The 14,102-nt window shown below is 35.2% G+C and overlaps 1 protein-coding gene across 2 annotated transcripts in view; it reads left to right on the top strand.

The window, feature by feature from the left end:
• The window catches only part of STAG2 (STAG2 cohesin complex component), a 140,989-nt gene that overhangs the window by 46,659 nt on the left and 80,228 nt on the right, over window positions 1–14,102 (top strand). For both annotated transcript variants that reach the window (XM_080795452.1, XM_080795453.1), the window contains exons 2-3: window positions 9,333–9,476; window positions 12,909–12,987. In XM_080795452.1, the coding sequence (XP_080651578.1) occupies window positions 9,433–9,476; window positions 12,909–12,987 (123 nt within the window). In that variant the 5' untranslated portion in view covers window positions 9,333–9,432. The remainder of the gene's footprint in view (window positions 1–9,332; window positions 9,477–12,908; window positions 12,988–14,102) is intronic.

Consider the following 14,102-nt stretch of genomic DNA (forward strand, 5'->3'; position numbering starts at 1 on the left):
AATAAATTTAGAGTACAATACATATGACTTTTCTGTCATTGTCTTTGTTTAGAATTACCATTGAAGAACCAACCTCTTAGATCTGCAATAAGAAATGGGAAGTATCCTTGGGCACCTGGGTGGCTCATGGGTTAAGCCTCTGCCTTCAGCTCAGGTCATGATCCCGGGGTCCTGGGATGGAGTCCTGCATTGGGCTCTCTGCTCAGCGGGGGGCCTGTTTCCCCCTCTCTGCCTGCCTCTCTGCCTACTTGTGATCTCTTTCTGTCAAATAAATAAATAAAATCTTTAAAAAAATAAAAAAGAAATGGGAAGTATCCATACTGCTTTTATAAAATTCACTGTGAAAGCATATTGGATTTCTAAACTTCAATATGAATATAATTCAAGCCCATGAATTGTATACTGTGCATGTTAGTAGAAAGGTTAGCAGTTTGTATCAAGTGGATACTAATACTAGGTATTTTAATAGGGTGTTATCTAATAAGAAATGGAAGGTGCAAAAAAAATTAAGTATGTAGGATGTATGTTGTGCTTTGTGGTCATACTAAAATGACAAAAATTTTGTGCTTACTAGTAGTAACTGCAAGTCTAAATTTTAATAAATTTTTTAAAGATTTTATTTATTTGAGAGAAAGGGAGAGGAAGAGAGGGGGAAGGAGAGTGAGAGAGTACAAGTAGGGACAGGAGCAGAGGGACAAGCTCCCTACTGAGTGGGGAGCTGGACATGGGACTCACAGGGGGCTGGATCCCAGGACGCTGGGATCATGATCTGAGCCGAAGGCAGACACTTAATCGCTGAGCCACCCAGGTGCCCCGTAATTCTAAATTTTATATTAAAATTTCCCATTATCCTCCATAAAGTGGTTTAGCTTGTTTATACTTCATTTTTATTATTGTTTATTGTTATTATCTTAGTTGTTTTTTTTTGTTGTTGTTATTATCTTAGTTACAATTTTATCTCTGCCTTCCTGTGGATTAATATTGAAGACTCAGTATTTCATTTAGATACTTTTTTGTACACCTTGAATAAATAAATGTGAAATTTTCATGTAATCAGTCTTAGAATACGTGAAATAAAAACTTGGATTTCCCTTGAAATTCAGGCAAGATTATCTTGTTTTCATCTACTTTGCTATGAAATCTGTTTTAATATCTGTTACTGCTTGAAGTCTTCCAGTGAGCCAGTGATGCCCAGTATGAAGTGAGTTTGATGGTAATAATGCACTGTGCTTATATTATGTTGTATACCATTTACAAGTGTTCACACATGAATTTAGCTCATGGTTGTATATTTGATTTTCAGATCTAGATATTCATTAATACCAGCTAATTGGGTCCCACCTCTGAAATGTCAATAGCCACTACACCCAGTTGTAATTATCACTGTTTAGTCATGATGTCTTAACATACAGAAAGTAATGTCAGTGGGGCATGTATATATATATATTTTTTAAAGATTTTATTTATTTATTTGACAGACAGAGATCACAAGTAGGCAGAGAGGCAGGCAGAGAGAGAGGAAGGGAAGCAGGCTCCCCGCTGAGCAGAGAGCCCGATGCGGGGCTCGATCCCAGGACCCTGAGATATGACCTGAGCGGAAGGCAGAGGCTTTAACCCACTGAGCCACCTAGGCGTCCCTGTATATTTTTTAAATTAACTCACTGCAGAAAGCTGAATATGGTGTTCTGGTATAAGTGATTTGAAGAGTGATCATTGATACTATTTAAAAAAATTATTCATGATTTAGCTATTGACCTTGGCAGACTGAGGTAAGATTTTAAGGTGATAGTATATGATAAATATTTTATCTTTTGACATTTATCTTGATATTTATTTGATACTTATATGTTTTGATATTTATTTATAAAAATCAACCACAGCTTGTTAGGGCACACTGGGGAATCAGCGGACTTGGAATTAGATAGTTGATATATGTCCGGTATATCAGGTATGACATGATATCCAGTGTCTAGTAGGAAGTGCCAGTGTGGTAGACAGATGAGAGGAGGTTGTGGCAACTGGAGAGACAGAGACTGTTTTTAGAGTGGGTTTAGGGGCAAGAATCCAGTTCCTTGGATGGGGCTGGTAGATAATATATAGCAAGAACAAAGTAGGGTATTGATCCTGGGATGACTCAGGCACAGGGTACAACTAAGTATAGGGTGAAACAGTAGTGGGTCTGCAGGAATAAGGCAGAATCTTTTTCTTACCTCCCTACTCCTTCCCACCCCTAACCATAACTGGTAGTACTCGTTTGTTTCCAAGTTCAGGAGTGGCGTGCTAAATTTTCTACAGAAATCAAAACTGATGGTCTGAGATCTGGGGCAAGGTCAGTATGTAGGTTGGGCCAGGTGATTCTAATTATGTTTAGGACTGGAGTCCTATTTGGAAAGTATTGGGGGAATGTGGGTAGACAAGGAAATGAGGAAGATTGCTGAGCACCTACTATCATATGCTTAAAAATAGGAAGGGAACAGGTGGATGTTTCCAGTTCTGTCTGGCTTTAGTTTCTGGCAATGTGTAGTGATGCCATGTCTGTGCCCCAGCTTGCTCCTTCCCTTCTTCCTGAAAGTAGAAATTGTTTCAGAAGTGTTGCGGCATTAATTGTATTCAATTTGTCTATTTAGTTATTTGAGAAAGTCTTTTTTTACTTTTGGCCTCCTGCCTTCTGTATATTATTTTTTAAGTTTGTAAGGGCAAATATTTGACCTATCAAGTTAGTTAGAAATGTAGACAGAGTAATTAATTCTCTTAAAAGTGTGCAGATTTCTTCTATTTTTTTTTAAGTTTTTATTTATTTGTTTGACACAGATCACAAGTAGGCAGAGAAACGGGTGGGGGGGGGCGGGGGAGGGAGGCAGGCTCCCCGCTGAGCAGAGAGCTGATGGGGGCTTGATCCAGGACCCTGAGATCATGACCTGAGCCGAAGGCAGAGGCTTAACCCACTGAGCCACCCAGGTGTCCCACGCAGATTTCTTCTAGTACCATTTCCAGATTACCTTCCCCTGTGCTACCATTAGAAATTCTTAAGGCTTATGGAAAGGAAATGATATTTGCCAATGATATATGTGGGTAGCTATGATACTGGTATGCTATCAAGAAACGTTTTGTTTGGGGCACCTGGGTGGCTCAGTGGGTTAAGCCTCTGCCTTTGGCTCAGGTCATGATCCCAGGGTCCTGGGATCGAGTCCCGCATCAGGCTTTCTGCTCAGCAGAGAGCCTGCTTCCTCCTCTCTCTCTCTCTGCCTGCCTCTCTGCCTACTTGTAATCTCTCTCTGTCAAATAAATAAATAAAATCTTTAAAAAAAAAAAAAAAGAAACGTTTTGTTTGGGTGCCTGGGTGGCTCCTTCAGCTGAGCGTCTGACTCTTGATCTTATTTGGCTCAGGTCTTGATCTCAGGGTCCTGAGTTCAAGCCTCCAGGGGTTTAAAAAATGTTTTGGTTAAAATTTTGTTACTGGTCTTGGTACGCATGATCATTGCTTGATTTGTCATTCTTTTCACCTTGTCATCTCCTCAGAAGATGTGTAGCAGAAATTGGAGAGATAAACATAGGGAGAAGAAATACCTTTTTGAGCAAGGAGAAATCTTTTTAAAAAAGTCTTAGTAATCATTAAAGGGGCAGTAGATTTTCTTCTTTTGAAGGTGTATGTATTTACATATAACAATTTTTTGGTGTTTTTGGTGAGGTTTTCATTTCTTAACTACGTACTCGTAGTTGCCACCTATCATTTGATGTAAGGAAGGATATTAACTTGTGTGCTTTGATTAAATGTGCTACTGTAGGAACTAAGTTTACTTTTTAACATTTCACGATCTCAGCCTAAATGAGATTTCTTCCTTTTGTCTTCTAAGTAGGTAGGCCAGTAAAAGGAGCATGCCTACGGGTCTTGTCAGGAGTTCATAAAGTTTTGTTTCCTGCTAACCTTGAGTAGATGAACATGATAAAGATCGTTTTTTGGGGGCTCCTGGATGGCTCGATTGGTAGAGCATGTGACCCTTGATCTCAGAGTCATGAGTTTGAGCCCCATGTTGGACGTAGAGATTACTTTTTAAAAAGATTATTTTTTTAATTTTTAAATTTTTAAAAATATTTTATTTTTTAAAAAGATTTTAAATATTTGAGAGAGAGACAGTGAGAGAGAGCATGAGAGGGGAGGTCGGAGGGAGAAGCAGACTCCCTTGGCAAGCTGGGAGCCCGATGCAGGTCTTGATCCTGGGACTCCAGGATCATGACCTGAGCCAAAGGCAGTTGCTTAACCAACTGAGCCACCCAGGCACCCTAGAAAAATAATTTTATGATAGAACTTAGTTTTTTGTAGCTACTTCATAAGATTATGGACCTGAAATATGAATAAATCAGGTTTTACCAGCAGAGATATTTTGTAATTTCTCAGGTAGTTCAGGTTTTAAGAGGACATTCAAAAGCACATTTCCACCCTCGTGATTTACTTTTTCCAAATGAACAATAAAATTATAGATTAAAAATGTAAAAGTGGAGTGCCTGGGTGGCTCAGTGGGTTAAAACCTCTGCCTTCGGCTCAGGTCATGATCCCGGGGTCCTGGGATCGAGCCCCATGTCGGGCTCTCTGCTCGGCAGGGAGCCTGCTTCCCTTCCTCTCTCTCCGCCTGTCTCTCTGCCTACTTGTGATCTCTGTCTGTCAAATAAATAAATAAAAAATCTTTAAAAAAATGTAAAAATCACCTACATTGTCACCACCCGGTTATGCTGTTTTCCTTTGCTGCTGCTTTTTTGTTGTTGGTAATAATTGCATCCTAATATAGGGCTTTGATTTATCAATCTTGACCCATGTTACTAGTCATCATAAATAGTACGAGTTTTCTATTAATTATATTTTTGTATGGTAGATTAACATATGGCTGTATATTTAGGTAGTTCCTACTTTAAAGTGTTCGTATTATAGTGATGGTTGCATTTCAGTAGGTTATATGTATTTCTTACGTGCGATTCTCATAGATAGAAGGATATAATCCTTCTGGGAGGAGTGTTAAGATAATAGATTGGCATATTTGTATGTGCTAAATTTGCTGGCTGTTAGCAGCTGAATTTTTCTGCATTTTTAGGGAAATAACACTCCTAGCTACTTTAAGTGCCTCCCTCACTCCCTCATAATGTGTGGATTCTGAGGGACCTTGTTAGTGATGGCTCTCTGTTTTGCAGCTTTTTATTTTTTATCTTGAGACCACTTGGGATTGAGTTAAAAGAACTTTGAAACAGTTAATTCTTTTACCAAAAAATCAAAATTACTTTAAGATTTTTAAACAATATCATAGAAAAACAGGTTTTTTGTGTATTCTTACTTTTTTGTGGGGGGTTGATTTTAATGAATTTAGTAAGTCATTTGAAGTGAAAGATGCAAGCATAGTTATATAATTTTTTATGTTTGTGTTTATATGTTATAGTAATTGGTGTCCAACATGTTTTCAGAAGTGAGAAAAGAAAGCTTTTTTGTTATTGAATTAAACGTGTAATGTAAACTCTGAGTAATGGGCTATAAACATATTTATTATAGATAACTTGAAAAAGTTATTGTGATCAAGTTTTAGCTTTTAGATCTCTGTATAAAAGCAGTGCTGCTGAGAGCATTTACTTGAATTTAATGTAGAGAATTAAAAATACATAATCACCCATTTTAATTCAATAATTATGTATGAATGTATTTAACAAACCTTTAATGGCGGCATACTGTACACTTGAGCCTAAGGAAGTGGTTTTAAAGTGTATTCAACTCATCTACAAATGTGTTTGCTTAGTTTTCAGTGAGTTTAAACAGAAGCTAATTGTTTTTGGATGTATTTTTTCTCAAAAGGAACATAGTGATTGAGAGTTAAAGCAAATTTCATTTCTATAACTTATTTTTCAAAGCTTTTGGAATGTTAACTCTTCTATAGTAGTTGCAGAGAATTGGTACATGTGATAAAAAATCTCAGTTTTTCCTTGACACTAGGTGAGAGCTCCACCTTGTGATCTTTGAGCATATTTTTTGAAAAATTAGTAACCTACAGTAGTCCAGAAATGGTGTGGTGAGTTTAATCATTAAACTCATACTTTTTATTTGAACATTACATATTACTACAGTTTTGGGTTTTCCAACTTCAGACAAATGATATTAAGTATATTTAAAGACCTTGTTTTTAAGTTTTTTAAATGTAACTCTTTGGGGTAAGCAAATTGTATTTATATACAGCTGTAGACATTTAAAATGAAAAAAAAAATTCATAGCCCTTCCTGCATGTTTTTAAAAAACCCCAATGCTAATTTACCCATTGCTTCTCCTCTTTTATAGTACAAAGCAACTTATATTCTGAGCTTTAAAGAAATGTTTGGTGGCAAATTGGTTATTTAGACAATGATTAAAATAGTAAAAACTCAGACATAAGCAGTTTAGTATTTATATTTAATAATATTAGGTGGCAGTAGAGGTAAGTACCTTCTTGTAGAAACACATTCTCATGTTTATTGGTACAAGTAGTTCCATGATGGCAAGAATCTTTCCTGTTCACCACTGCATGCCCCAGTGCCCAGCATTGTGTTTGGCACATGGTAGATACTTTTGATTAGTTGGATGGATTTTTAATAGTTTTTAAATATTAAAAATATGTATTTAACTGGAATAAGGAGTTAGTTTAATAATTTTTTCTAAATCTGTTAGACCATGTCATGATACTTCTTTTCAAAATACAAACAACTCGTCTGGGAGACTCACCTCTTTATAAATTCCATTTTTCTTTTGTGTTTGCTTTGGTTTCTAATTACCAAATACATGTTAAGATAGCCCTATACACTGAACAATATAATTTGACCTGGCAAAACTTGTACACTAGAAATCTGCTATTTAGAGGAAGGTGAAACTGTATCACATAATACTTATTTTACTTGGTGTTCTCTGCTCTACAGAGCTGATGCGTTCTTTATGTCCCTTAGGAGAATATAGTTATGAACTACTTTAAAAAATTGTATATTTAAGGAATGCAGCAAGTTTGGTTTTACAAAATGCTTGAGGGGTGGATAGAGGGCATTGCAGGTAGGCAGACAATACAAGCACTTTATTTCCAACTTGCCATCTAGATTACCTGACATGTATAGAACTTACTAGCTCTATACTTCTCCAGCTCCCTTATAAAAAACAAAATTGTTTAAGAAATAGTTTTTTTTTAATAAGTTGGGGTTTTTAGGAGCCTAGGGTATACCCTACATGTGAGGGCAAGTTTCAGAACTTTGGTGCGCTACTTAGATAATTCCTTAGGTTATAATACGAATAGTAACAGATTAACAATTAGTGGCTTTAGAGGAAGCCAGTCCTGGAACCATGATTTAGTGCAAGGAGAAGCCCATTCTAACAGTCATATCTAAATAAAGATTTTATAGTATGAGTATTCTTCAGGGAAAAAAAAAGTGGTGGTGCAGACAACTCTTGATTATTCAGGGCTTGATTTGTGGATTATTCATTCTTCTTGTCCTGTTACCTCATTATTTTGTTGTTCATGGTAGCTTAATTAGAGTGAGCTAGGAAGCACACTGTTTTAAAATTTTATTAATTGAATATTACTAGCCATTTATGATTTTTTATGATGTTTTTTAGAGATTTAAAATTAATGGAAAAAATGGGGTTCCTGGCTTTCTCAGTTGGTAGAGTATGCAACTCTTGATCTCGGGGTTATGAGTTCAGCCCCCAGATTGGGTGTAAAGATTACTTTAAAAAAAATCTTAAAATTAATGGAAAAATTGAATTGTTTTTTTTTTGTATAATGTCTTTATTGGGAGAGATTAGAAGCTAATCAATATGTGATACTTTAACATTTGTTATTAATTGGATGTAAGTCTTACCTCCTTTTTCTTTAGGTAGCCATCAAGTCCTAGATTCACATGGAAATAAAAGGAAAACATAAGAAAATTATAAAAGAAAGTTATATACAAGATTAAGAGCTTCAGACTCAGCGTATTTTCTCTTTTGTTACAAATCTGTCATTTGCTTTTAGATCTTTCTCTTAGTTAGGAACTGCATCTTTGACCTTCGAAACCAGAAATAATATCCTTCCTGTGGCCAAACTAAACTTATTTTGGTCACAGATGGTATTCATCTGTTGTTCATATGACATTATTGGTATTTAAATTGATTGTAAGTTCTTAAGGGAATAGATCAGAGCTAACATTTTTTCCCCTTCACTGTTCAACACAGTATAGTATTATCATGGTTATTTATTAATGAGTAAGACTTTGGGCTCTATGTTTCTTCTGTTGTAGAAAAACCTGCCCTTTTTTTTTTAAAGTAGGTTTTATGCCCAATATGGCGCTTGAACTTGTGACCAGCCAGGTACTGCTAGCAAAAGCTGTGGAGTTTTCAGGCATTGCATTATGATTTGAACTTGTCATAAGGATTTTAGGACCAGTAGAAGAATCATATCCTGTTCCTGTTTAGGGCATATGTCTTTTTAAGCCAGGCAAGGGCATCATAACAAATCTTATTTTATTTTAATTAATTAATTAAAATCAGAACATTTATTATGTGACTCATCGTTGAAATACTGAAGATGAGCTGGGTGTTTCAACAGCTGCCCTCTTGATCTTAGGTGTTGTTCCTTCATGGAATCCATGCCTGAATCTGCAGTATACAATTAGGTGTCTCATTCAACCAGTCCCAGTGGTATTTCATCTTTTAGCCTGGGCACTTCAGTTGTACTTTCTCTTCCTCTTAGCAGGATAGGCACATTTGCCATAGGTCAATTTCTGAAGGTGGTAGGCCTTAGAGCCACAGTGGCGGCACAAGATGTGTGTCTTACTGCAGTGGTTTCCAGTGATTATGTCCCCTTCATCATCTTGTTTCTGTGGCTAAGACCAAAGAGCGAGAATCATACAAATTTTAAAAATAATTATAATACCAGAGTTTTTCTTTGTATCTGTTAATACTGTTGTGGGACTGCAACAGTTTATAACAAATCCATATCTTAAAAAGGCAGGGTGTCTGGGTGGCTTAGTCGGTTAAGCATCTAACTGCGTTTGACTCTTGATTTCTTCTCAAGTCATGATCTCAGGGTCCTGTGATGGAACCCCTTATTGGGCTACCTGCTCAACGGGGAGTCTGTTTACCTCACCTTCCCTCTGCCCCTCCCCAAGCTTGCATACTCTCTCTCAAATAAATAAGTAAGTCTTAAAAATCTTTTTAAAAAAATGCAGTCAAATGCAAGGGGGAAAAAATCCTTTTTTACTTGAAGGACAGTAGCAAGCCCTGGGAAATTTAATTTTTGAGTACAGACATCCTTCCCAATATTTTTCATTTGTTGGTAATAAATATGGCATCCCTTCCCTTAAAGGAATTGTTTGTCTTAGAAGAAAGAAGCAAACCATTGTTTTACCCACGTAAATCTATGAATATCTTTCTGACATTGGGGTGTTCCAGAAGATGATAAAGAAATGATAGCAGCTCCAGAAATACCAACTGATTTTAATCTACTACAGTAAGTATATTATGAAAATTCTTAAATACTTTTTCCACAAAATGGGCAATATATTAACTTCAGTTAAAATTATTTCTGCAGAAGTTCTAATGTATAAGTATGTATATTTTGAAACAGTTTATATCAAAGCTCATTGGTCTTTGTAACAGTGATTCCATGTTTTTTTGGTACTATGTTTTTGATTTATTTTTTAATTTAGATACAGTACAATTTATTATTTTGCTGTGCAGTTCTTTGAATCCATATTTAGTTTTTACAATAGCAACTGCTTTGAGGGAGTGCCATGAAATTCTTCAAAAGTTAAGTGTTCCCATTGGTAAGGAATATATACCACATAGTAGTATTTAGGGTGTAATACCAGATTTCTGTTAATAAAACGCACTGCTAATAAGCTTAAACAAATATGGGAGGGTAGGACATGCTGTCCATATTTTTTTTCAGAAAAAATTACATGCTTATTGGTCTATAAAGTGACTTCAACATAGGTATTTTCTTCACCCTTGTCTTGAAAGCTACCTCTACTCCTTATTCAACTTTTATTCTAATTACTCTTTAGTATTTGATGTAGGAAGGAATTTCAGCTACTGTATGTAATAGTGGTTTTCATCCTAAGCTGCAGTTGCATGAGGTGCCTCAGTGAAAAAGGAACCCTTAAACTGCCTTTGGATCCCTTTGACTTTATACACATATATACTATACTATATTTGCTTTTGGAATCTTTATATAACACTTGATTTGAAAATAATTTGGCTGCTACGAATTTTGAAAACATCAGATAAATACTTTGTACATAATGGTAGCCAGTGTCTACTTTTGATATGCTTTATAGGTATTCATTTTTAAAGTAATTTTATTATTTTTGGTGGAGACTAAGGTGGTCTACGGGGATATTGCTAGTATTTTGAAGTGTGCTTTTCAGTGTGATTTTAATCCCAGTGTATATGGACTCTGTTTTTAAGATTCTTGAGGAAAATTTCTTGTTTTTGTTTGAGGTAGGATACAGGATAGTCCAAGGAAAATATAATGTTTGGTTGGACTATTATAAAATTATGAAATTTCTTAAATATGTTAAGATTGGAGACAATTAAGAATGTTTGTATTATAAACTAGACTACTGACTATTAGAATATCTTAAGTAATTAAGGCCTGAAATAGGATAATGGGTAAGAGGGAATTGAATGGAGGTAGAATAAACAGTGTTTGGTTGGGTATGTGAGATGGGGGACAGGGTAAAGAGAAAGGAGTGGAAGAGTCAGTCATATGACAGATGACTCACGAAATTTTAGGCCACTAAAAGGTTAACCTGGTATGCTCCATAAACATGCTAGCATAGATTATTTTACCTGGGATGGGTGGTGGTGGTGTTCTTTTGATCTTAAAAGCAGAGAAAAACATAGGAGAAAGGCAGACTTTCAAGAGTATTTCTTCTCTGGTTGGGGATGTTTTAGGCTCTTACCCTGATTACTCACTTTAGCTTTCTTCATAAGGTTTTCAAGTTTGTAATCAAACCTCTAGTGGCTCATTCTTTAGTTGGGAGAGATGAGGATTAAGAGTATAATTGGAAAAAAAAAAGTGTAATTGAGCCTGTGATTACTCTGTGGCCATTGGAATATTGCGAAGACTAGTGATTGTTTGCAGATTTATAGCAGTTACAGAGCTAAGAGAGCTAGTGTCCCACAAATGTCTTGGGAATAAAGAAATATTACTTATAGACAGCAAGATACCTAAAAACATTTTCTTTCTTTTCTTTTTCTTTTTCTTTCTTTTTTTTTTTTTTTTGTAAGGCCATATAGGCGTGTGGGAAGGATATTGATGACAACAATCTTCTTAAGATGTAATAGGCATGATTTTCAGGGTTAATATGACAGTAGTCATTCAGGTTTTGGTGCATTAACTCTTGGGAAATGGGATTTATTATAGGCCCTTCCTCACAACATTATAGGACATAGGATTGCCACAGTCTTCAATACATTGTTTAAATTATGTTGTAGGTAACTGCTATTAATAGTAATTTTTTTCCTTGCTAGCAACTTAACCATTACTATAGGTATATAAAGTATACCTACTAAACCTCATAACCACTGGACAACTGGTTATTTTAGCAATGAAAATGGAAATAGAAGAAATCTAGTTAGAGAAGAATAGCTTTGCATTTTGATTCCATTTGTTTTAAGCAAAACTGGTACTAGGATTACATATTTGAAGCGGTAAAACTTTTATCTTATGGGTGTGGCTCAGTTTTAAACTCATTATGACCCAGATTTCAAGTATGCCTTGCCTTCAGCTCTTAAACATGAGGGTATGTTACTACTACTTAGATAGACCCATGTTTGCATATATAGGAAGCATTACACATATGTATTTAAATTAGTCTTCTTCCTTATGTGTGGGAAAATCCAGATTATATAAAACACCTTACCTATTCCAAAATAAAGGGCAGCTTCTTAGAATTACAGACTTATATATTTATTTGAGAGAGAGACGGTGAGAATATGTAGATTTACATATTGGAGGAGATTGAAGAAACTTTAGAGATTTCATTCTTTCTTGCATGTACATTGTTTATAGATGAAAAGATTGAGAGGTTGTCACTTGTCTAAGATCAAACAGTTTCTTAGTACTAGAATCAGTTCTCCTGTAGTTCACCACCTCTTTACTTCATAAAGGATTTTGATCAGTTAGCACTTCCCTATTGTATTTCAAATGGTTTAGTTTGTAAAAATGTTTTATACATATCCTTTCAGAAGTACATGTTTTGTATATTTTTTGAGTGAGCGAGGAGTGGTCAGAGGATTCTTAATATCACTAAAATTCCCTAATAAAGATTATTCAGTTCCTAGTGCTAAAATGTAGTCTTCTCTGAACTCCATGGTCTTGAATCAGAAAATGAAACCAGCCATTACAATAGAACACCACAGTTACTATGGTTAAAATTTTTTTTTAAAGATTTTATTTATTTATTTGACAGAGATCACAAGTAGGCAGAGAGGCTGGCAGAAAGAGAGGGTGAGGCAGGCTTCCCACTGAGCAGAGAGCCTGATGTGCAGCTCTATCCCAGGACCCTGGGATCATGAGCTGAACTGAAGACAGAGGCTTTAACCCATTGAGCCACCCAGGTGCCCCTGTGGTTAAAATTTTGAGAGCCATTGGTATTATACGTTTTGTTTTGGTTAAAAATTAAGAAAATAAAAAATGTTTATAGATATTTTTGTTTTAGATTATTGCTTTGTAGTTTGTTATATAATTTTATGTTTGGTTATATGCTATGGTATGATGTTTTGGGGAAGCATCTTAATTACATGTAATGCTAATAAGGAATTTTGTCTTTAAAGAGTTAACCAAGCCTTTGTTTTAGAAAATATGGCAAAAATTAGAAACTTTACCTATATTTCTAAAGAAAGTTTTAAATAATTGCTTATCTTTCTGTCACAGGGAGTCAGAAACACATTTTTCTTCTGACACAGATTTTGAAGACATTGAAGGAAAAAACCAAAAGCAAGGCAAAGGAAAAGTATGTATAGAATATATGACTTTATTTTGGTTCTTTAGGTCATTTGTATACATACATGCATATATACATATAAAAATATATAGCTGTTTTAGTTATGTCTCACATGTCTTTTAAAAGTTCTCCCCCACCACTGGTATGGTAAGCCTTCTGAATGTATATTGTTTCTTTGGCTTTAGGTCAAATATCTTTTGATTATCTGTTTTCCACTACTGTAAAGTTGAAATTAATACAGCATTGTTTCTTTTTTTAAAATTTTGTTAAGTTCTTAATTTTAATTCCAGTATAGTTGACCTACAGTGTAATAGTTTTAGGTGTACAGTTTAGTGATTCAGCAATTCTGTACATAATTCAGTGCTTGTTATGATAATATAGTCTTTAATCCCCATCACCTATTTCATTCATTCCCCCACCTACCTCCCTCTGGGAACCATCAGTTTGTTTTCTGTAGTTAAAGAGTCTGATTCTTGGTTCGTCTCTTCTTTTCCTTTGTTTCTTAAATTCCACATATGAGTGAAATCATACATAATTTGTCTTTCTCTGACTTACTTTGATTAATGTTATACTCTCTAGCTCCATCCATGTTTTTGCAAATGGCAAGATTTCATTCTTTTTTTGTGCCTAAATAATTTTCTGTTGTATATGTAGACATCACATCTTCTTTATTCATTCATCTATGGATGGGTATTTGCACTGCTTCCATTATTTGGCTATTGTAAATAATGCTGCAATAAACATAGGGGTACATATATCCTTTCAAATTAGCGTTTTTATATTCTTTGGATAAATACCAATAGTGTGATTACTGGATCATAGGGTAGTTCTATTTTTAATGTTTTGAGGAACCTCTGTACTGTTTTCCACAGTGGCTGCACCAGTTTGTGTTTCCGCTAACAGTGCATGAGTGTTCCTTTTGTCCACATCCTCACCAACACTTGTTGTTTGTATTTCTAATAGTTTATTTTGTAAAGCACAGTATGCTAAGCACAATGTGATACTCTGTTGGCTTTATTTACACATGAGTAGTCAAACATAAAGCAAAGCAATAAATAAAATTCCTTGTTCTAAACTATCCTAAAAATGTAACCTATAATCAGTTTAAGTCCAGTAGGTTCCAG

The sequence above is a fragment of the Martes martes genome, assembly GCF_963455335.1.
Source record: "Martes martes genome assembly, chromosome: X".
Classification (NCBI taxonomy): Eukaryota; Metazoa; Chordata; class Mammalia; order Carnivora; family Mustelidae; genus Martes; species Martes martes.